General features: G+C 41.4%; 1 protein-coding gene across 3 annotated transcripts in view; it reads left to right on the top strand.

Annotated features, from left to right (window-relative positions):
* Positions 1 to 23,088, top strand: part of NUP93 (nucleoporin 93) — a 115,300-nt gene extending 92,212 nt beyond the window's left edge. For all 3 annotated transcript variants that reach the window (XM_007520112.2, XM_060185515.1, XM_007520113.3), the window contains 16 exons: positions 464 to 553; positions 2,289 to 2,428; positions 8,337 to 8,469; positions 9,748 to 9,905; positions 10,996 to 11,161; positions 11,440 to 11,533; positions 12,283 to 12,474; positions 13,455 to 13,581; positions 13,695 to 13,767; positions 14,062 to 14,106; positions 16,393 to 16,509; positions 17,482 to 17,600; positions 18,659 to 18,776; positions 19,350 to 19,433; positions 20,557 to 20,685; positions 22,808 to 23,088. In XM_007520112.2, coding sequence (XP_007520174.1) covers positions 464 to 553; positions 2,289 to 2,428; positions 8,337 to 8,469; positions 9,748 to 9,905; positions 10,996 to 11,161; positions 11,440 to 11,533; positions 12,283 to 12,474; positions 13,455 to 13,581; positions 13,695 to 13,767; positions 14,062 to 14,106; positions 16,393 to 16,509; positions 17,482 to 17,600; positions 18,659 to 18,776; positions 19,350 to 19,433; positions 20,557 to 20,685; positions 22,808 to 22,918 — 1,896 coding nt within the window. In that variant the 3' untranslated portion in view covers positions 22,919 to 23,088. The remainder of the gene's footprint in view (positions 1 to 463; positions 554 to 2,288; positions 2,429 to 8,336; positions 8,470 to 9,747; positions 9,906 to 10,995; positions 11,162 to 11,439; positions 11,534 to 12,282; positions 12,475 to 13,454; positions 13,582 to 13,694; positions 13,768 to 14,061; positions 14,107 to 16,392; positions 16,510 to 17,481; positions 17,601 to 18,658; positions 18,777 to 19,349; positions 19,434 to 20,556; positions 20,686 to 22,807) is intronic.
* The last annotated feature ends 1,578 nt before the right edge of the window (positions 23,089 to 24,666 follow it).

Raw genomic sequence — 24,666 nt, 5'->3', positions numbered from 1 at the left:
AGAGCTCCATATCCCATCCCCTCCCCTGATAGCTTTCCTGTTCTTTAACCCCATGGGATTATGGACCCAGGGTCATTATGGAGTGCAGAAGATGGAAGGTCTGGCTTCTGTAATTGCTTCCCCGCTGAACATGGGCATTGACAGCTTGATCCGTACTCCCGGCCTGCCTCTCTCTTTGCCTAGTCCTGCTCCCATTCTTAACATGTTAGGACAATGCGGGAGTGGGGGGGGGGCATGGTAGTTGTTAGTTTTGGAGGATATCGATGCTGCCGCCCAGGACTCAGATGCAGAAGTGGGAAGGCTTTGCTCTTCAGACTGGGACTAGCGTAGCCACTCCGAGGAAGGAAAGACTGGCTAAAACTTCCACTGACTGGCAGAATCTGACTTCAGAACGGCTTCAGTTGGCCTTAAAAAGAGTTAAGAATGAAAATTATGCCATTCACTTTGCTTTTCATTCTTTCAGATTTATATCTATAATGAGAAGATTGTAAGTGGCCACCTACAGCCTAACCTCGTGGACCTCTGTGCGTCTGTCACAGAACTGGATGATAAGGTAGTACCTGGAGCTAACCCAAGTAGGGACTTGGGGCCTAGTGTTCAGACGGCGTTAGCAACCTGCTAACTTAGCAGAAATGTGCCAAAGAGATGTGGGACATATATTCATTCTGGGGAATATAATGTTAACTGGTGTATGCGTGCGTGCATGATTAATAGTAGTTCACAAGACTATCAGATTATAGGGTATAGTTACACAGCATGCACCCACCACCAAAGTCTGTACCCCCAACCTCCCCAATGATAGCTACCGTAGTTCTCACAAAGCCTTAGAGATAGTTTGTTTGCTTCTCTTTGTTTTTTCAAGTTCATTTGTTTCAATTCTCTAGATTCCACATGAGTGAAACCACCCAGTAGTTGTTTTTAGAGTTTTATTTTATTAATTTGGGGCTGGTTTTATTATACACATATCATCCAAAGACCCAGTCAGGATAAATTAATGGTCACAAAGAGCTCTCCTTCAGCCACGTTTGATTTGATAACTTGTCAGGCTACAACTCTCCCCTTAGCAGTTTCTCTTCTTAGGGTAACAGGCTCTTTGGTAAGAGCTGAATTATAAAGTGTAGTTTTTATACCAGCTAGCCCTTGAGTTTGGCTCAGGTATATTTATAAAGAAAACATTCTGTAAACGGGTTTTTTTGTTTGTTTGTTTACCAGAGCACTTTTCAGCTCTGGTTTATGTGGTGCTGGTGGAGATTGAACTTGGCACCTCAGAACTTCAGACATGATTCTTTTTACGTAACCACTGAGCCTCGATTCCCCAAATTTATTCCCTTTCCTCAACTCATTTTCCTATCAACCCCCCCCCATTAAAAACAAACACACAAACAGTTGATAGATGGAATAATGATGGGTGGTTGGGTTGATCACCAGTAGGAAGAGGAAAGGAGGGAGGAATATAATGGAAGCAAGCACTCATGCAGAATTTGTCTCAAAACTATATCCAACTTTTTTTTTTTTTTTTGAGGTAATAAAATACAGGGCAGTTCAGACATCTAAAGTGGAAAAAAAAATTAACCTGCTTTTCTCCAATCAATGCAGTCTTCTAAGAAATTTTAACTTTCAAATGTTTTTAAAAGTTCAGGGAACATTTTTAGGGATAGATCTGTAGCCAGGAGGATTCTAGGGAGAGGGAGTCCCAGCTGTGCAGTGCTAACACAAAGGGGACACCTGGCTTTTTCCTGGGAGACTGTCATGAGAAGGGAGTGAGTGGGAAGGAAGATGGGAGACTATGACGCTCACAAAAATGGGGTAATAGTAGTGGCTCCAGCAGAGCCTCTGGGAGGACAAAACCTGTATTATTTAGGTTAAGCTTTTTATTTTAAATCTTAAAAACCTCACATGACCTTGTAAGGACTGAAATGGAACTACTTGAGTTTAAAACTCCTAGAGCTTTAGATGATTATAAATGTATTCACTCTCTCAAGGGATAACCCACAGAGATTCAGTGTTCTTGTTACTTTCATGTGGTCTTAATTATGTTAGGTGATTATGTCAGACTTGGAATAGTAATTGATCTAAAACCACCCCAAGACTCGGGTTGCTCATTGGAGGAGGAACACTGGCAAGGCAGAGGGACAGCTTCGGCACTGGGCTTTAGCATGAGAGCCTCAGACAGAAGACACTAAGTACTCCCCCTGCCTTATCCCTCCTGCCTTTGAGATCCTAGTGCTCTGAAGAGCCAAATTCTCCAGCCTTGCAGCATTTTCACGTGCAGTCTCATTTGCATACAGAACATCTCCGACATGTGGACTATGGTCAAACAAATGACAGATGTGTTGTTGACACCAGCAACTGATGCCCTGAAGAGCCGCAGCAGCGTGGAAGTGCGCATGGAGTTCGTCAGTCAGGCTTTGGGCTACCTCGAGCAGAGGTAAGGCAGCACTAGCACAGAGTTGACTTTCAGTCCCTTAAAAGCAGCTATTTCTCGGAGTCGGGCTGTAGGTAACGCAGTGGGTTAAGGGCACATGGTGCAAAGCAAGGACCGGTGTAAGGATCATGGTTTGAGCCCCCAGCTCCCCACCTGCAGTGGTGTCCCTTCACAAGTGGTGAAGCAGGTCTGCAGGTGTCTGTCTGTCTCCCCTACTCTTTTGATTTCTCTCTGTCCTATCCAATGACAACAACGATAAACAACAAGGGCAACAAAAAGGAAAAATGGCCTCCAGGAGCAGTGAATTAGAGTGCAGGCACTGAGCCCCAGTGATAACCCTAGAGGGAAAAAAAAAAAAAAAAAGAAGAAGAAAAGCAGCCATTTCTCATGTTAAAGTATTTCTTGGGCTTAAGTGCTCTGTACTGGCATCATTGTAAGGTTGAGCAACCTTAAATAATTAGAAACACCTTTCTACCAGAAATATTTTGGCAGCGATACAAGATTGTAAATGGGAACACTGTTAGATTTTCTTCATTCTCTCAGTACAGAGACCTCTTGGTTGTTAGGTTATAATGCCATAGATCTGGGTCTTACTCCCTGATGTGGTTCAGCCATTACTCCCTTAAGCTTTTTTTATTCATTTGCAACATTTAAATTTTATACTTGACAATTTATCACCTTCAAACCTTAGGGTGGCCTCTGGAGCCTTTTTCCTTCTTCTCTCTCCTTGATTAGTCCCATCAATGCAGATCCTTCCCGACCCCACGGCCACTAATGCCTGTGATTTGTGCTTGGGTTTTTCTGCCACCTCCTCACTAATTGGAGTCGGTTGCTAGGAGGGTTGTAACTATGCCTTTGTGCCCTAACTGTTGTCCCCTTCATCGGTAGGGCACATGCCACTCACTCCTCTTTGTGAACACTGCTTTCCACTCTGAATTGACCAGCAGGGGTTGCGCAACAGACCTCTTTATTTAAGAGACAGAGTGCTGGGCTTCTCTCTGCTTGCCTGAGAAAAAAAAGCCAAGTTGAACACACTTGCTAATTTGCAGCTTTTTGCCATTGAGCCTGTGTAGCTGTCAGTCACCTATAATATGGTTGCCCTTTATCAACAAAATTATACTTCATTAGGAAGTTAGAAGAATTTCCTGTATGTGATTGAGGTAATTCAGACTTGCTGGAACAGAGACTAAGTTTTCATATCAGTCCTACTCAGTTATGCAATAGCCCACTAATGAGATTTGTACCTTCAGATATACTAAACTCAGTAACCTTTATTTCCTTGCTTAAAAAAAAAAAATCTGGGGCTTTTTTGTTTGTTTGCTGTTTTTTTTATTTATTTGTTTTTGTTTTTTCTCTTTAGGCACAGACACAAAAGATGTTATAGAATCTTTTATTAGGCTTCAGCTAATTTGTAATGTAAGTTTTGGGGCTTTAGCCATAATGAAGCTAGTGTTTACAGAAGTATTTTCTGCTTGTCAGCAAAGTAAGAGTCAAAATTTCTTAAGAGTATATGAAAACCTTTCAAATGAAAAAAATGGATATAAACCCACTTTTTCTTTAATAAACCTAACCCTTAACATTGGTGCTTAACTTCACCAGTGGTACAAGGCTGCATTCCTGGGTTTTCTATCTGGTAAGTAATCTCATTTCTTTTATTACTCTCTTCATTTGGTTGTTAGAGTTATCTTGTTCTATTTTTGTTTTAACAAAATTCACATTTGATTTAAATTGAAATAAACTATACAATTGATTTTCTTCACCAAAAATAACAGTATTTTCTGTATTGTTCCTGAATAAACTACAAAAACAGTTACCTTTGTGGGTTTTTCAGGCTTTGTTTATAAATTAAGACGAGGCAGTTGATATATTCATGGAAAGACAGAGGAAAACTGACAAATCAGTTGTCAGTATCCATGACCTCTGATTCTGTCTTTACCATGAAATAGACCTGCTTAAAACAAACAAAAAACACTAATGTAGATTCAACAAAGGAACGTAAATTGTAACAACCAGATGTAGGACAACAATTGAAGATTTTCCCATTCAAATCTTAAATGTAACTTGTTCCTTTAAATTCATTTGATAAAGACAAAATCTACACAAAAGCCCTTATTTGGCAAACTCACGTTTCTCTCACTGTCTCGTAATTCTCTTAACTGTTCATTACAGATCTTAAACAAGACACTTAAAAACTCCTAGTAAAAGGCCATCAGCACTTGAATTGGGAATTTTCTGTCTATAGTTACTGTAACCTTGCTTTCTTTTTCATTCTCTTGACATCATTTTTTAAAAAATATTTATTCCCTTTATTTGCCCTTGTTTTATTGTTGTAGTTATTATTGTTGTTCCTGATGTCATCGTTGTTGGACAGGACAGAGAGAAATGGAGAGAGGAAGGGTAGACCAAGAAGGGGAGAGAAAGATAGACACCTGCTTCACTACCTGTGAAGCGACTCCCCTGCAGGTGGGGAGCCAGGGGCTTGAACCTGGATCTTTAAGCCGTTCCTTGCGCTTCGTGCCATGTGTGCTTAACCCACTGTGCTACTGCCCAACTCCCGACATCATCCCCTTTTAAGGATGCATTGTCACCTTTTTTTGACAGAGGATATATTTTAGAATAATTACATTCACTTTTAAAACATTCTGCTTCGGCCAGTGAAATAGCTCACTTGTATAGCATGCTTCTTTGTCATGTCCATTGCCCAGGCTTAAGCCTGATTTCCACTACATTAAAGAAGCTTTAATACTGTGCTTTCTTTAGTTCGTTCACTCCCTTCTGTCTCTTAAAAAACAGTATGTGTGTGTATAACATTTCAAGTGATATGATGAACCACTTGGCAAGTAGACTCAGTTCAAAAAGATTATTAAACCCATGTTGATATGTTACTTGAGTTTTCTTAGTATAGAAACACTTTATAAAACATTGTGGAGACTTTTAAGAAGTGTGTTGGGAGTCTCTTGTAAACGCCAGTGCGATAACAGGTTTAGCAAGGACAGCCGTTGAACACTGGACTGACTTATTGAATGATTGTTGGTGAACAGAATATTTACATGACCTCCAAATTTTATTCCACAGTGTACTTACTAACTACAAAAGGAAAAGGTACATTTATAGTTGCGAATCTAGTGAATAAAACCATTTTAACAAAATTCACAAACTCACTATTACTAAGAATGGGGCAAGTGGGTTTGGATCATAATCCTGAAAGGCACAATTCCAAATGTTATAATCCTAAATGTTAAAAATTGCAAAAATAGAAAATACTAAAATACATTTCTGGAAAATAAAGGATATTTTTTTAAAGATTTTATTTACTTATAAGAAAGATAGGAAAGTGAAAGAACTAGACATTACTATAGTACATGTGCTTGAGACCTCATGCTTGAGAGTCTCTTTACCCACTGCGCCACCTCCCAGACCACAGGAGAACAATTTTTTAAAAATCAAAAAAATTACATTTTGCGGGAGGATTAAGCTAAGAAACATACAAAAATGGCACTTCATATATAGGACACTTTACACAAAATATAGCAGAAGAAATTACATCTTTCATCAAGGAAGATGTACAAAGACATCTCACTAAGGAAGCGTCAGCATTTTAATTTATACATAGAATACAAAGTTTACATTGTGCTGTTACATTCCATAGAATCAAATTTGCAAAAATTCATGAAGTGAATTTGAACTTTATCAGTGTCTTCAAACTTTCAATGTTGGAAAGCATGCATGCAGAAATGAAATACATAATGGAACTGTAAGAAATATTGCTGACAGTTAAAAATAGTGGGGAAGCAGCTTGTTCAACCGATGAAGCATCAGACTTCCACATCTGAAGGCTCCTGGTTCCATCCTGGTACCACATGTATCAGTGTTGTGCTCTGACTTGTCTAAGAGATCTCTTACTCTCCTTCTGTCTGCCTCATGTGAAACTCCCTCTCATGCAAAAAATAGGGGGCAAATAACTGTAAATTAGAGTATTGCACTGATAGATTATATTAAAACATTAGTGCCCCCCCTTCTTTTAGTGCATGACTCTTTGAAGAAAATGTTTATATTCATTTTCCGCCTGGCACTGATACTTTTGAAAGTGTTCAGTTTTGACATGCACTGGCATGAACAGATCCTATTAAAGTTTTCATCTTCAGTGTCACACTTCTCAAGCCATTCTGGAGATGCGCTCAAGAGATCACAAATCTGGAAACATATTAGTGATGGAGCAGTGATGGGATCATTGTATAATGCCTTCTTAGCCTACCATGCACATAATTATTTTTAAGCCAGTGGTTTTGCTAGCTTCTTTTTGGCAAATGCAGCTTTAATCTATTAAAAACTCCTGAGGAATTTCACCATCTGAAAGGAATGCTAATGCAGACAAATGATGATTATTGCCTATTTGCTACTGGGGCTTCACTTTTTCTAGTCGTGGATACAAGAATATTGTTTTGGACCCAACAGGAATGTGAATTATATTATCCAGTTGGGGTGTTTGTTTGTATTTTCCAAAAAGTGGGGATGATTTTGAATGTGCTACCCAAAATGAAGTATGCCCTTTTTTCTGTGTTAGATTTTGTGATGAGTATAAATCTATCTTCTTTGACAATCGAAACCTTCATGAAGAGTAGTTCTTCATTTAATGTGCTTTGGAAAACTGGAGGAAGCTCTTTTGCCAGCAAGTGTCTTTGTATCTCAAATAACTCTCACTTACAATGTAAATAAAAAGCAAAATACCACACCTGGATAGGAAACCTGCTTTGCCATCCATGTAATCCACATTTGAGTCCTGCCCCCACAGCAGTGGAGGAAGTTATGCGGCTTTGGCATCGTTTCCTCTTTTTGTTTCTGTTCCTATCTGGAAAAGGTTGACTTACAGTAATGGAGTCCGGGGGAGAGGGGCTAAGATGAAAGGTTTTTGAAGAATTGGGGTGACTTCCCCCCCCAGATTTTCCTGGATTTTGTTCTAGTAGGATTATGACAGTTCAGGGCTGTGTCTTCTGAGATTATGATTGGCACCTGGGCATACAGATACTAAATCTGTTAATGCTGGACTAGATGGGCAGTACCAGCATCAACTGTGAGATTCTTGGCCAAAAAAAAAAAAAAAAGAGTTGAACCTGAATCAAATTATAAAGAAACTATCCAATTTATAGAAAATTCTACCAGATAGCTGATGTATGTGGTAGTTGATATCTAGAATTGCTCTAAATTAAGGGAAGTAGATGTGTCAAGACAACTGCCATACTTTTCTTTGATTAAACACACAAGCTATGAAGAATATCGTTGGGAAATTTGAATATAGGCATGTTTTTAGACAGTAATGGTACATTAATGTCATGTTTCTTGATGTCATAATGGTGACTGAATTTAGGAACAAGAATGTCCAAGTTATTAAGAGATACATGGTGGAATATTTACAGATGAAAGAACTGCTGGTTTCTCTGATTTTATAACACGTATTCAGAAAAGTCAAAGCACATGTATATGTGTTTATATACACACAGAAAACATGCACACAAATGTTGGTGAATCTAAAAGGGTATATGAACATCCACTGGACTATTCAATATTTTGTAGGGCTGATATTTTTCAGTGATAAGAAGTTTGAAAAAGAGCCTGCTGGAGCATTAGGCTATGAACTGAAGCAATTATTAGCCTGCACATTAGCCTTTAATGCTTTTGATGTCCACAATTATGTTTCTCCGGGGGATTCTTACAAGTATCCACAGTGATGAAAAATCTTTGCAGTGATCTACTGTCCACTGAATAAATAATGGAGTTTGCTTCATTAAACATGCACCATCTCTTCTGTATCTGATTTCAAACCGGATTTTTCCACGAAGAACTCAGTCTTATGTCATAGATACATATGATAATGTATTTTCAATCTTTTTTTTTTCCTTTTATACTTTTCTAGTTATAAGAATTACACCCTCGTGACTGTCTTTGGAAATTTGCACCAGGCACAGCTGGGTGGTGTACCTGGGACTTACCAATTGGTTCGAAGTTTCCTGAACATTAAACTTCCGGCTCCCTTGCCTGGCCTTCAGGTATTGCCAGCTTTCGCTGTGTGATCGACCACCTACACACGCAGGGCAATATCGCTTTGGTGGGTGTTTGAGTTAGAATGAAGTGATATATAAGAGCTGTTGTGTGTACAAGAGAGAGGAATGGGCAGAGAAAAATTAGGAGACCTTAAGAAGGGTACTGGTACAGGAGACCAGATGAGTGATACTGGTTGCTTGGTTCAAAGTAGTGTTGGATGCAGGGGTGTGTTTGTGTGTGTGTGAGAGAGAGACAGAGAGAGACAGAGAGAGACAGAGAGAGAGAGGGGCATGTCTGAAAATGGATTCTATATGATTTGTTGAAGTACGTGGAGGTGGAGATGAAAGAGGCAAGGAGTGTCTTCTGAAGTTGTTGATTCAAATAGCTAAAATAATGGGATTAATTATGGTTTCTAGAGTGTGGCCTGTAAATAATTAATAGTTCAGGTGGAGGAATTATCTTACAGAATGTATAGCACTATTCTAGAGCTTTGTGCCAGGGGTTGGTGTGGGGTACATAGAAGACTGGCTTCCATAAAAGGAGTGTGAGGTTCACACTTGGTTCTTGAAGAATAGAAGCTCACCACCCTGAGACCTTGCGAAAGACTGTTTGGGAGCAGGGAATAGTATGAAAAAAATGCGTGGAGACAAAATATCTGTCATGTTATGGGTACCTTAGGACTTGTTGAGCTTGTGGCCAGCTAATGGAGTTGAGGAGCAGATATTAATAGGTAACTAAGCTCTAGTACTGGGAAAGTAGGGATAGAGCTGCCTCCTCAGGCTCCCAGTGCCTTAGCAATACCTGAAATAAAGGTACTCAGTGAACATTTGAATACACAGTGAGTGAATGAATGAATGCATGCGAACACTGTATCCATTTTGCTTACCACTAGCAGTCAACATTTTATAAGTATGATAGTGATAGTGGATGAATTTTACCTTTACATTGTAGAGGGTTATAGTAATGCATACCTGTGAGTTATCACAGATGAGCTTGTCACATGATTACTATAGGCTACTGGGATTCCATGGAGAAACAAGACTGCCTTTAATCAGGTGGGGCACACAGTGCTTTAACGGAAAAGCTCTCGAACCAGACTACCATTTACCAGCTCACCATGGACAAATTACTTAGTGGCTCAAACTTCAGTTGCCTCTGTAACTAGAGAGGTAGAGACCACTGATGGTACCAGTCTGATGGAGCTTAAGATGCAAACTTAGCTGAATGTCATTCATTTGTTAACTTTTGTTTATCTATTTACTTGAGCATCTTTCCTTTTTTAGGATGGAGAAGTGGAAGGCCATCCTGTATGGGCATTAATTTACTATTGTATGCGCTGTGGAGACCTTCTTGCTGCTTCACAGGTGGTTAACCGAGCCCAGCACCAGTTGGGAGAATTTAAAACCTGGTTTCAGGAGTACATGAATAGCAAGGACAGAAGGTATGGTGAATGGTACAGCACATCCCAGAGAAAACCATGTGAAATCTGCAGGCTGTATTGTAGTGGCATTGCTCTGTTTTCTCTGCATGACACAAAATAACTTTTCACTTGGAAGAAATAAGTTGAGAAGGCAAATAGAACTCTGGAGAATGGCAATTAAAAGCATCAGGGAGCCCCATTCTGACACTAATGTCTACACTTTTGGGAGAACTTTTCTGTTTCAGTCCAGGAAAGGACTGTGACTATGAATACGATAAATCTTCTTTTATCAATTCAAAGCTTATTGAGGGTGCTTTATAAAATGGGAGTTTGGGGACCGGGCATAATTGGTTAAGTGCATGTTGCCATGCTCAAGGACCCGTGTTCAAGCCCCCTAGTCCCCACTAGCAGAGTGGAAGCTTCTGAGCCAGTGAAGCAGTGCTTTTGGGTGTCTGTGTTTCTCTGTCTTCTCCACCCCTCTTTAATTTCTGTCTCTGTCAGTAAATAAATTTTTTAAAAAATTTTAAAGGACATACATAGCTGGACTTAAGTTCATTTAAATTCAGTTGACAGATATGTACATATTATAGAGAACTAATAACACTGCCTCCATTATATATGTGGAAAATAAGATAGGGAGGGAGGAGAGTGTTAATAATGCCATATCCAAAAATTGTCTTAACCTCAGTCCTTGTCTTATTTCTAGTAGTAGAGCTTAAATTACAGTTAATATCTGTTTCCTCCAGAAAGACTCCCCAAGGCAAGGATTTGAGTGAAAGTAGTTTATTTGGAAGGTGATCTCACACGGGCATGGGAGTGAGGAGGTCAGGGAAAGAATAGATAAGGACTCAACTTGTGTCCATCATATTTGAGGATTCCTAGGAAATAGGAAGGGGTGCTAATTCCCCGGTTTCTCTGCCCTGCCTTGAAAGAGCCTGTAGATAGAAGATGAGGGTGGTACTAGAATGTTTAAGTCAGTGACAGCACCCAAAGGATATTGGCAGGTGGAGGAAGGCTTGATGATTCTGATATGTGATTGGGGTTGGGGATGCTTTCTGATGTCCTTACGAATCTTTAGTGAGTATGCTTGTCTGTTGCTTTGTGTCACTAGATTGTCCCCTGCTACAGAGAACAAGTTGCGGCTGCATTACCGCAGGGCCCTACGGAACAACACCGACCCCTACAAACGGGCTGTGTACTGTATCATTGGTAGATGTGACATCACCGACAACCAGAGTGAAGTGGCTGACAAAACCGAGGACTACCTGTGGCTGAAGGCAGGCACTTGCCCATTCTGAGCTTTAACCCCTTCTCTCTGTTCACATTAGAGGCACACTTTTTTGCCCATTTAACGTGTCATTTCAATAAGTGATTGGACTAGCGGATCTTCCCATCCCCTGCCTCGTTTTCTATTACATAATTTCCAGTCAGCAGCGAAGGCTATTAGTGCGGCCTCTGAGTGTAGCTTCAAGTATGGCTGCTGAGCTGCTGTAGCTGTGCATATCTGACTCAGAAAGGAGTCGGTACTGATACGTATGTCTCTCTCGGGGTTTAGTTGAACCAAGTGTGTTTTGATGATGACGGCACCAGCTCCCCTCAAGACAGGCTCACTCTCTCACAGTTCCAAAAGCAGTTGTTGGAAGACTATGGTAAGATTTCTTAAACATCAGCACTCCCCCCCGCCCCCCCCCCCCCCTTTTTTTAACTTAATAGTACTTTGCTTTCCTCTGGGGAAAATCCTTTCTCTCTGAACTCCGTCTCTCACTCTCAAAACATGTGAGTCTTCAAAATACAACCCATGAAAATACTGATTTCAAATCTGAGTAGAAACAATATTGTTTTAAGGAATATATGGGTAATGGTCATATGCATTAAGCTGTTTTCTCTAGTCCTTTGGGTGCCCTAGTTAGCATTTGCTCAGGGAGAGCCATGAAGAGACCTCAGCTAGAATTTCTCTAAACCTGACAGTGATTGTCTCTCTTGCAATAAAGAAGAAATGCTTTTCTCTATGCTACCTCCTATTGTTAAGAATCCTGGGAAGATGATTCTAACTTATGGTCAGCAGTTGTTGAACCCAGGTATTTGTAAAGCCGAGTGATTCATAGTGACTTACCAGGATAAAGGACACAAACAGTCCTTTTTGTATGCCATTTTAAGGTTTTGAACTCTCACATACAGGCAGTTTTGAGTTTTACAGCACAAGCTTTATTTGCTTTTGAGCCACCTGTGAGGATCTAAAGAAGGTCATGAAACTGTTTCATGTGGCAGCTCACTGTGTACAAGATCCCTTGATTAATTCTTAACCGTCCTACCCTGTGAGTCCTGTACGCTCATTAAGGCAGCTGCCTGTTCTCAGGCCTGACTCCTTGTGAATCAGCCCCATCTTCTGTCTCCCCAGGCGAGTCCCACTTTGCAGTGAACCAGCAGCCTTTCCTGTACTTTCAAGTGCTGTTCCTGACAGCACAATTTGAAGCTGCAATTGCCTTTCTCTTCCGCATGGAGCGGCTGCGCTGTCATGCTGTCCACGTGGCACTGGTGCTCTTTGAGCTGAAGCTGCTTTTGAAGTCATCAGGACAGAGTGCTCAGCTCCGTGAGTATTATTGGCAGTGGTGTGACTGTCACACGTGAGTGGACATGTAAGTGCAACCAGTAAGGATCTGAGCAAATGGTGCCAGTCATTTGAAAGCACTATAGACAGGCTTCTTGGATTATCAGGGTTGGATTCTTGCATTCACCTCCCCCATTAGTATTCCCTGAGGTGTTAAATACCTAAAAAGTGCTGATTTTGTGGCCAGACAACCTGTGAAATGGTCAGAAATGTCTGGTTCCTACTAGGACTCTTAATTAGAACACACCTCTCTGCCCGCCACCACACACACAGCCTTCTTTTTTTTTAACTAGAAAATGAAATTGAGAGGGAGATAGGGAGAGAGCTAGACAAGGCTGCAGCACTGCTTTGCCACTTATGAAGCCACCTCCTGCAGGTGGGAACCAGGGCCTTGAACGGAGTCCTTACTCATGTAATGTGTGCTCAACCAAATGTTCCACCACCTGCACCCCCCCCCCATGTCTTCTGTACATATCTGCAGGGACAGGAGAGTTAGATACATGTAGATGAATGGCTGTCACTCCCCACCCTACCCCCACCACCACAGCAATGCTACGTTCTGGCGTCGAGTGGTATTGGGGTTTGAACCTGGAACCTTTGTTGCCACAAGCTTGAGTGTCTTCCTGCATTACCACCATACTGTCTGCCCAACTATAGCTTTCTTCTTAAAACAGCAGAAATCACCCCCAGAATATGTGCCATTAATGGCCAGTTGTCTCATATCTTTTCATTCAGTGATAGGCATGCTAATAATTTACTCTAAAACATTTTCTACATGCTTGACATCTACATGGAAAGAAAACTGAGGATAGGATGGTAAAGGTAGTTAGCTAAACTTCCTCTGGCAGACTTGTCTGAATTGCAAGAATAAATGTGCTGAATCTTTGGATTCAGCTCCCATACATAGCGTCATGTGGGTTAGAAGGCCAGTGTTGTGAACGCTCCTGTCCCTCATGGTGCAGTCAGCCACGAACCTGGAGACCCTGCCTGCATGCGGCGGCTGAACTTTGTGCGGTTACTGATGCTCTATACCCGGAAGTTCGAGTCCACAGACCCGAGGGAAGCCCTCCAATACTTCTACTTTCTCAGGTAAGACTCAGCATTGGCCCTTTCTTTGGCTGGCTTTGCTTTCTCCCAGTTGGAGAGTGACTATTGGAGGTATCGGGTCCACACCTGAAACCAGGTTGTTTTCTTTCCTATAGAGATGAGAAAGACAGTCAAGGAGAAAACATGTTTCTGCGCTGTGTGAGTGAACTTGTGATAGAAAGTCGAGAGGTAAGTCGGTTTCCTTTTCTCTCCCACCCTTGATTTTCATTATGTGTCCTCATGCTGATATGTGTTTGCTCACAGTATCTTCTCAATCTCCCAGTGTGGCCTGGGAGTTTTTCAGAGCTTTCATTTGTTGCTGATAGTAAAAAACATTGATTCAATCTGTTTCTAATTTATGTAAGATTTCTACCTCTCCTGGTCTCCCCTGTATCTTTCCTCTTTTTCTCTCCAAAAAAATTATGAACTGTGTGTAAATCTTTGTCTAGTAAACTGTGTAAAAAAATTTTTTTGTCTCCACAGTTTGATATGATTCTTGGGAAACTAGAAAATGATGGCAGCCGAAAGGTGGGTTTAAATGTTGCCCCCCAGAGATGTTAGTTTACTGTTACTTTACAACTCATAAAAGAATATAGTAGGATTTTAGAATTCAAGTAACATGCACCAAATGATAATCTTGATTTCACATGTATTTCTATTTTCCTTTAAAATTTGTGATTAGACATTTTTATTATATTCAGAATACTTATCTGTTCATGCCTACTAGGTCTTTTTTTTTTTTTTCCTACTGTTTTTGTTTAGAAAATATGCAAGAAAAGAAACTATTACACTTACTTTTTCTTTAAAAAAAAAAAAAGCTAGAGATGAACTTAAGACAGTTTCTGAGGGCTCTGGACTCTATACTAACCTGAGGTGCAGATGTTCCCTGAGGCTCCTCAAGCCCTGGTGACTGGCATAGCAGAAGGGACAGAGGCTTTGATCTCAATCAGTCTTGAAACCACTCAGGCACCCACCTATGACCTCAGTAAAGTGATCTGCTTCTTTCAGGGATTGCGGTCCTCATTTGTTTAAGTATGTGACCATGACCCAGCAATCTCAAGGTGAATTCACACGACTCACACCATACAGTTGAAAATAGAGGCCACTGGCAGTCGCTGGTGCTGCATACTTATGTATGTTTTCTTGCTTAGTCACCTTAACCTTATAAAGTGGGAACTATTATTTTCTCTCTGTTTTCTTAGTGAGGAAATGGAGACTGGAGACATTAATTATTTTCCTCAAAGTCACACAGCTTGGAAAAGGTGGGAGGTAGAATTTGAACCCAGTACCTTTTGCTCTTCACTGATTTCCTGTGCTCCCCCTCGTGTGACAGAAACAGCTCGTCCTGACTGGGTCCAGTGCTGATAGGGAACCAGAGTGATCATCCAGCCCACACTTAGTGTTTTATGGTTTCTAAGGCTCTTTCTGGTCATTTGGTTACCATTGAGTGGTGACAGTGGTTTTATTTTTTAATTTCCAGACACCATTTGCCATGTATATAATTTTTTCAGTATTTGAGTTTCTTTTGCCATCTGTCTTTGAAAGCAAATCCAGTTTTTCAATATCTTCTCTAAGCCTCATATACACTTATCAGCAGATTTTTAATTTTTTTTAATATTTATTCCCTTTTGTTGTCCTTGTTTTATTATTGTAGTTATTATTGTTATTGATGTTGTTGTTGGATAGGACAGAGAGAAATGGAGAGAGGAAGGGAAGACAGAGGAGGAAAGATAGATACTTGTAGACCTGCTTCACTGCCTGTGAAGCGACCGCACTGCAGGTGGGGAGCCGGGGGCTAGAACTAGGATCCTTCCGCGGATCCTTGGGCTTCGCGCCTCGTGCATCAACAGATTTCTAAATCACTGATTTCACCTGGATCTCTTAAAAATTTTATTAGTGATTTAATATTGGTTTACAAAATCGTGAGATAGCAGGGGTATAATTCTGCACGGTTCCTACGACCAGAGCTCTGTGTCCGCATTCCCTCCATTGAAACTGCAGTAATTTTCCCGAGGTCACAAATACAGGTTGGCTATTATTTATGTAACTATATTTTTATATATATTTGTGTGCCCTCCCCCTTTTCTTTGATCAGCTAGGAACATTGTAGGCTGTACTCATTTCATGACCAGTTTCCCTCAAGTGGCAGGGTAGGTCACTAGCCTCCCTTTGAAGAGTGGGGCAGTCCCTACCATTGCTGCTTTATAATGAGGACAAGGTCCTGGAGACGCCTGCAGTAAGGCTTATGATGACATTCCTGATGGAAGTGACCAGTAATGGTGGAGAGAGGAAGCTACTAAAGGTCTAGGCCCATCATATCTATGTGGGAATCCAAGGATTCCCTGACTAGGGCCCCAGATGGTAGGTGGTGTGGTATTGACCAGAAAGGTCATCATTGAGTGAGCCAGTCTCTTGCCCATATCTAGCTTGTAGTCTTTTCTTTGTTTGACTTTCTCCCAGTTGTTAAAGCGTTGAGTGTCATTTATTATTAGCCAAACCAGTATTAAGTTTATGAGGTCTGGCCTCAAACCTGCAATTTTTTTAATGAGCACAGATACCTTATTGCTGCCTCCTGTGCTGCCTGTGAGTGTGCCTCTTCATATGTAGTTAGTTTCCTTAAACCATTTCATATGTTTAATAGATCTTTATATCTTCAAGAAAGCCAGGGTCTAGTTGATGAAATACACTCATTGCCCAGGGCAAGCATTCTCTGTTGAAGTAGTTTTCAGATCTCAATTGCTTCTCTGTGTTTAAATAACAAGTTTGTGTAACCGTCTCTCCCTCTTCCTTTCCCTCTGTAATTTGTCTTGTCAGCCTGGAGTCATAGATAAGTTTACCAGTGACACAAAGCCTATTATCAACAAAGTTGCTTCCGTGGCAGAAAATAAAGGACTATTTGAAGAGGCAGCAAAGCTTTATGACCTTGCCAAGGTAAAATATGCCCTTTTTTCTCTTCTGACTTAATAGGTCAGTTGGCCTTCTGGTATTAAATGCACAACCATTTTGAATTCACCACCATTGTACGGCTCTCCCTGCCCAGAATCTTCTGCTACTGCTGAAACTGCACCTACTGGTCCAGCTAGGGTGAAATTTCCATTTTATATAATTTTCTTACTCATAAGCTATTTCTGACTAAGTAAGAACATGTTAAAAGGCTATCCCGCAGTGTACTGAACTGTAGTTCCACGTGGTAGTGGAATAATAAGTGTCCGTCATATTTCAGTGCCAGTGTGAAGCTCCTGGTGCAAATGCTCACACTCTGGGCAGCCACAGACACGCTGGCACTCAGTTCCTGTTAGGGGAAAAGACAGCTGAGAACTGGATTAAGTGGTTTTATTTTTTAAAAGCATGTGATGACAACTGGTGATTGTATGGTCTTACAAAAAAGAAAAGAAAGACGTTTTCTCTTATCAACCGAGAAAAGTGGGCAAAAGGAGGGTTATAGTTTACTTACTGAATTTAAAAATGTTTTGATCGAGATCAAATTAAGATGCAGAAAATAGCATCATCCATGTGTTTGTGTTTAGAGCATGAAATTGATATAAAGACAAAACAATACAGGAAAAATCACTGGTCATTAATCACTTAGAGGGAAGAGAGTGGGTGGTGATGTAAGAAAAGGTGATGGGTTTTATTTATAAAAATATTAAAAAGGGTAATTGGGGAGCTAACTAAATGATAGAGTATAGGACTTGCATGCCTAAAGCAGATTTTTTTTTTTTTAAGAAGAAAGAAAACATACAAATACTAAGCGTATGACTTGATAAATTTTTCTTTGTTATAAATGTATGTATCCACTGACCTGTTCACATGGAACATTTCTATCAGAAAATGCCTTTTCTTTTAGTTTCTCCTTTTTATTGATTATTTCAATGTTTTCATTTTTTTTTTTTAATTGAGTAGAATGCTGACAAGGTACTGGAACTGATGAACAAACTGCTCAGCCCTGTCGTTCCTCAGATCAGTTCACCCCAGTCCAACAAGGAGCGACTAAAGAACATGGCCCTCTCCATAGCAGAACGGTGAGACCTAGTACCCACCCCAGTGGACACCCCACCTTTGTACTAGTGTCACATGGTCCTGGTGTGACTTGCTATCTCGCCTTCCTAACAAAGCTGCTGAGAGTCCCCCACATCAGAAACAGCATTTGAGGCTGTTAGATTTCTTAAATTATCGCCCAAAAGAAAGTTAGCAAAGGCTATCTCAACACTTTAACCTTTTGTATGAAGTTTTATTCGAGGCATTATACTCATCAATTATATACTGTTATCAGGTGTGATAACATTTTTAGAGGTGTAGTGGCCAGTGTTTCAGAATCTACTCCCCTGCCTTTTGTTGCCCTTGTTGTCTTTTATTATTGTAGCTATTATTGATGTTGTTGTTGTTGTTGGAAAGGACAGAGAGAAATGGAGGGGGGGGGAGACAGAGAGAGGGAGAGAAATAGACACCTGCAAACCTGCTTCACTGCTTGTGAAGCAACCCCCCTGCAGGTGGGGAACTGGGGGCTTGAACCGGGATCCTTACGCCAGTCCTTGGGCTTTGCGCCACCTGCGCTTAACCCAGTGTACTACCACTGACTCCCCTGAATCTACTTTTATCCCCATTAGGTAACCAAGTTAACAGGCTCTAAGCAGTGTAACTTAACTCTAAGGCTGAGGCAGCAGTCATTACTTTTCGTACCCACTACAAATTCTTTTCTGATAAAGCTACCCAGAGAGAACTGCACTGGGGGTGCTTTCCTGCAGGTACACAGAAGAACTGTCTACTCCCTTTAGCAGACAGTCCCCAGTTGTAGCCACTGGGTGTTTTGCCTGTTAGGTTCCTCCATCTTTCCTGAAGATTTGGATTCTGAGATGGTTACTAAAAGACTATGCTTCCTGTGCGGTATATGTAGGGAGATTCATGGCAAACCCACTATCAACTGCTTGGTGGTTAGAACAGAAGCAGTGTTATCCACTTTTCATTTCCCCTCCCCCAGTGAGTTCAGAAGGTTTTAACATTCTTCAGATGCTATCCTAAAGTTATAGATTACCTTGACATTCATAGTGTACTCCTGCCTCCCTCCCTCTCTGTCTTTCAGGTATAGGGCTCAGGGAATCAGTGCAAATAAATTTGTGGACTCCACATTCTACCTTCTTTTGGACTTGATCACCTTTTTTGATGAATATCACAGTGGTCACATTGACAGAGCCTTTGATGTAAGTTTCAGGAGAGATGTTTGAAGTTCGGGTTAACATATTCTCTTTAAAATTCAGAGCCATTCATGGGACTCATTTAAAACAAAAATGTCACCAACATTTCTGCTAAGTGGAAAAAAGAGAGGTATGATCCTGAAAATTTAGAGGTAATTTATGTATTGCCTTTTTTCTTCTTTAATTCCTTTTCTCTTTTAATCTGAAAACAAGTTTCTTGAAATTATTTGAAATCTTTGAATCTTAACATTGCTGCAGAACATTAAGATAAGAATTTGATTAGTCAACAGATTTGAATCAAAGCCTTTACACAAAGAAATTTTCTACTCAGAAACCCTTTATGGGACCGAAGAAATTATTTAGCCTGTTAAAGCACAGAACTTGCATGTCTTGAGTTCCCAGAGTCACATGTTCATTCCCAGGATGACCATATGTCAGAATGGAGCAGTGTTCTGGTTCTCTGTCCCTCTCCCTGTCCCTGTCCCTCTTATAATAAACAAATGAATAAAATGTTAGGTACTAACAGCAAAGGTGAAATGACTGTGGTGATATTATATGGTAGGGTTTTGTTTTAAACAGATCATTGATCGTCTGAAGCTGGTTCCCCTGAATCAGGAAAGTGTGGAAGAGAGAGTGGCTGCCTTCAGAAATTTCAGTGATGAAGTAAGTCTCTTTCTTCCTTAGATAAAATTTGTCATTTCTAGAATGTTACGGATTTCCTCCCTTCTAATCCCCCCTACACAAACACACTGAAAGTTTTTGCTTTAAAATCATTACAATCCTAGGAGTATAACTATCCAGATATGTTTTCCTATTTCAGGTATCCTGAGCTGTTTTCTCTGAGTGTGTGTATATTTATTTCCCATTCTATTATTGTTTGAATTCCTAATTCCAAAAAACTGTTGCTGTAGTGATCAGAAGTAATCTTGGGAGAAACAAGTTTCTAGTTGATTCTGTGATGTCTAGTTAATTGTTTTTGTCTTGAAAACCATGTGCTTCAATCATGGACTAAATTACCCTGTGATGTCCAGACTTACGATCACTCTGCAGGGTTTCTATATTAAGTTCCACCATCATGATATAATATATAAATATACAGTACAATGGTTATGGAAAGGATTTTGATTCTTGACACTCCAAGATTCCAGGTTCAGAACTGAACAGTGCTCTAGGGTCAGTATCCCCTCCCACCCCCCATTAAAATAAAATAGAATCTTCCTGCCAAGACCCAACTACCAGAAATTCTGGTTTCCCTGGTCTGGGTTGCATCCAGGTCCTCTGCCCCAGCTATTCCCATGTGTAGCCATAAGGCTGTGCTCTAGAACCACAGGCACTTGCAGCCAGCTACCCAGTTTAAGGGATGTCACTAGTAGGGTTTTAATTTATGTCTGTTACTCAGTAAGCAAATTTTATAAAAACATTTTTCATTTTTAAGAGTGAAGAAGGCAGTTTCTGTAAATGTGGAGGGCAGTTGTTTACTGTGGTATAGAAGGCCTTGTTCCTGGCAGACCTTCTTTGCATACCCTGCCTAGGAGCAGTGGCATAAAGAAGAGAGCATATGAGGGGAGCCCACCTGCCCTTTTCAGTAGTGTTGTCTGAGTCTTGCTCTCACACTTGGCATTTCGGTGTCATGGACTCCTCTTTGGTGTCTAAGTTGCCATTCCACCTTGCAGCCAGGAAGGTGTGATGTGACCAGGCCTGCCCAGAGCAGCCCACACTCCCTCCCCCAGTGTTGACTCCAGCCCTTGATTCTTTTCCCTTATTTCTTCTGTTTCTCTCCGTGCAGATCAGGCATAACCTCTCAGAGGTGCTGCTCGCCACCATGAACATCTTGTTCACACAGTTTAAGAGGCTCAAAGGGACAAGTCCATCCTCAGCATCCAGGCCCCAGCGAGTCATCGAGGACCGCGACTCTGTAAGATCACAGCTTTGACCAGAAGCTTCACTGAGAAGCACCTTTCTGGCTTGCTGTCCACTGTACCTCACGAAACCATTGCTCACTGCCCTTACTTCCTGGCAGCTGGATAAAGCCCCCAGAAAGTGTGCAACAGTAATAGAACCACTGTTTTCTTTATTTCTATATTTGTATTTATTTATTTAAAAAACTATTCTATCTGGGAGTTGGGCAGTGGCGCAGCGGGTTAAGCGCATGTGGCACAAAGCACAAGGATCGGCCTAAGGATCCCAGTTTGAGATCCTGCTTCCCCACCTGCAGGGGACTTGCTTCACAAGCGGTGAAGCAGGTCTGTAGGTGTCTTTCTCTCCCCCTCTGTCTTCCCCATCTCTCTTCATTTCTCTCTGTCCTATCCAACAACAATGACACTAACTATAACAATAAAACAAGGGCAACAAAAGGGAATAAATAAATATTTTTTAAAGTCTTTTAAAAAAACAAAACTATTCTTTCTCTTGCCCACCACACTCCTTTTTATGAGAGGTAGGAGTGTGTAGGGTTGGAGAGACTCATATGTAAAATTTAACTGTCCAAGAAGTTGTTTCATGCTTAAAAGTGAAACGCTGCCGAGTAGAGGGGAGGGTTTGCCTCATTCAAAGTAGCTTCAAGTGGGGACCAGGCGGTAGCACACTGGGTTAAGTGCACATAGATAGTATGAAGCGTAAGGACCTGCTCAAGGATCCTAGTTTGAGCCCCTGGCCCCCCATCTGCAGGGGGTGGGGGTCACTTCACAAGTGGTGAAGCAGATCTGCAGGTGTTTATCTCCCTCCTATCTCAATTTTTCTGTCCTATTAAAAAAAAAAAAAAAAAGAAAGAAAAGAAAAAAATAGCCACCAGGAACAGTGGATTTATAGTGCAGCCATCAGGAGTAATGGATTTATAGTGCAGGCACAGAACCCCAGCAATGTCACTGGAGGTAAAAAAAAAAAAAAAGGGGGGGGGGGAGAACTTCAAGTCAGGTACAGGAGCCCACATACAATTAAAGAAAACCTAATGGTTGTGCTCATCACCAAGTAAAGATTTCTTTTGGTTTCAGCATTAGTGAAGTTATACACCTGCCTGTGTATTTCGCCTGTCATGCAAATATGATCATTAAGTAGCCTAGTAAATAACTTTTGAATTTTCCTTAAATACCTCATTGCCAATCCACAAGGCACTTATGAGCTCAGCCTTCCCACTCTAGACATGGTTTCTTTTCTTATTGATAAAAGCACCCAACCTCATGGAAGCAATATGAAGCTGTTCTCCTAAGTTTCTTTATTCCTTACTCAGTGATTTACATCATTTAGAAATCAGAAAGAAGGTTGCCTTCCTTTTTTTTTTGAATACACCTGAATTAAAAATCTTACCCTTGGGAGTCGGGCAGTGGTGCAGCGGGTTAAGCGCATGTGGCGCAAAGCGCAAGTGGCGCAAAGCGCAAGGACTGGCATAAGGATCCCAGTTCAAGCCCCTGGCTTCCCACCTGCAGAGGAGTCACTTCACAAGCGGTGAAGCAGGTCTGCAGGTCTCTGTCTTTCTCTCCCCGTCTTCCCTTCCTCTCTCCATTTCTCTCTGTCCTATCCAGCAACGACATCAATAACCACAACAATGTTAAACAAGGGCAACAAAAGGGGAAAATAAATAAGAGGTTTACTTGAAGCTGCCAAGATCAGATTCTCATTAAAAAAAAAAAAATCCTACCCTCTTGAAACAGTGTAGGAATCTCATAAATACTGCTGCCTGAGATATGAGTGCCGAGTACTTGAAAACTCAGGCTTACATGGAAGCAGATGAATAGAAACCAGCCAGGAAAGACAGGCTCGGCCAAGGGGAGGAGGCAGCCTAATGCACAGGGCTGCGTCAGAGCTTTTCAGAAGTGTCAGGGGAGGTAGCTTCCAAGCAGATCCACTTGCCTCTGGTTTAGTAGAAGGGCTTTTGACAGCCAGTGGAACTAGTGTGCCAGAGATGCGCTTGGCTAACTGCACTGTGCCGGAGGAACTGAACAGGAAAGGCTGAGATTGGAAGGATGTGACTGTGCTTCCTGATACAGAGCCCCGACTTGGAAGTTAACTGGTTCTCTCCTTTTCCTCCCCTTTTCTCTCAGCAACTCCGAAGTCAAGCCCGGGCCCTGATCACCTTTGCTGGGATGATACCCTACCGCACATCTGGGGACACCAATGCAAGGCTGGTGCAGATGGAGGTCCTCATGAATTGAGTGTGATGCTTTGGGGGCTGCGTGAACTGCACGATGTCAGAACCTCAGGCACGAGGGCCCGCCGCTGGGTGGGGTTTCTGCTTTTGTTTCTGTTCTGTTTTGTTTTGATTTTGTTTTATTTTTTTGTATTATGTCTTTTTGTCAGCACCAATAAATTTCTTTGATTTGTATTTCTTTTTCACATTCTTTTGTTCACTTTTTTTTCTTTGAAATTTTGTTTCGATTTTTATTTGTGTGCTAGGAAACATCTTCACTAGTTCTTGAGGCCAGAGAGAATGACAGGCTCTGTGGTTTGGTTAAAGTTGACCCAAAATGAGCAAGGAAAATAGGAAGCCTTTGGGAGTTAGTTTTATTTACCTGTTACATTTTATATAGCAGGGTCATGGTTCATTTTCCATATTTTGACTTGAGTGCAGTAGCTAGCCTGGACCATGGTGTGGAGTTCAGGTCTGTGTGTAAATTAACCAGCACTCTATCCTCTCAGCTGTGCTCTGGCATCTGGGTGATCCAAGACCATCTTCTGGATCGTTGCTTCAGATTAAAGACTTAACTAACTCACTCTTTCTGTTAAAATCCCACTGGAGGTAGGATAAGATGACCTTGGTATGTTGTCCCGTCTGGAACTAGAGGAAGGGCGAGTCTCACCACTTCTCCCCCTTGGCAGCTGTCCCACCAACGGGTGCCTGCTGAGACGTATGTGCTCCCCTACTCTGAAGGACTGCTCTCCTACCTGGTCCTTCTTTGCTGCTCACTTCTGTTTGGACAGCATCCCCTCCCCAGCTGTCGATTCATTTGGCCCAGTAAGTTCATGGGTCGTATTTTGAGAGTCTCCTTCAGAATTCTGACAGCTTCAGGTATCGGCCTTGGGTATCTGGTTGCTGGTCCCAGTGCAGTGACTGACTCTTTGTCTCACTGCCAAAGCCTTTGACTAAACTGGAGAGAGCTTGAGGGAGGAGTGTTTGGTCCTGAATGGGGCAACTGAGCTGCTGGGAGTGGGGCAGAGTGAGTAGTGTGGGTGTGCTGGACTGCTCCAGGGCACAACTCTGCCAGAAGGCTATCTAGAGCCCTGGAGTCTCCAAGGGTACTTTTTACCGCTAAGGAGAATCAATCCTGTCACAAAACATGGCTTCCCTTGCCATCTTCAATAGTTAAAGTGTTTCCTTTTAGGAAAGAGCTAATTTAAATATAATAGAGCCATCAAACTATTCACCATCAGATATCATATGAGGCAGCTTCTAACTCCCTGTTCTATGAACATCTGTTCACCCAGCAGTGTTCAGCTTCTACTGAATTTGACTATGGCCAGGAGATGAGACCCTGGGGGGTTGTTCATATATACCAATTTATAGTTAAAATTAAGTCGCATGATGTGTCTTTAACAGTGCTTTAAAAAAAGAGTGCTTTGGATTTGTCTTTAACAGTGCTTTAAAAAAGAATGCTTTGTAGATTTTTATGAAGTGTGACTTAGTGATATATATATATATATATATCAGTTCTTCTTTGCAAAGAGCAATATAACAATGCCATTACCTGAGAGAAAGCTCAAGTGTCTTTGCTCCCTGACTCACCTCTTGGTTATCATTCTCATGCTGAGGACTAACTGAATTTCCTTTCCTTCCATCATGCAGTTCTGCCACCTCCATATAAAAGAGCTGCCCATGAGCCCTGCTTGGAGTAGTGAAGGACTCTGCCCTTTGACACGTAGCTGAGACATAAAATCATGAGAAAAGCAACCAGACCTTGAATTG

This window comes from Erinaceus europaeus, chromosome 2, assembly GCF_950295315.1.
Source record: "Erinaceus europaeus chromosome 2, mEriEur2.1, whole genome shotgun sequence".
Taxonomy (NCBI): Eukaryota; Metazoa; Chordata; class Mammalia; order Eulipotyphla; family Erinaceidae; genus Erinaceus; species Erinaceus europaeus.
Note: the sequence above shows the minus strand (reverse complement) of the source record. Positions and strands in the feature narration are given on the sequence as shown.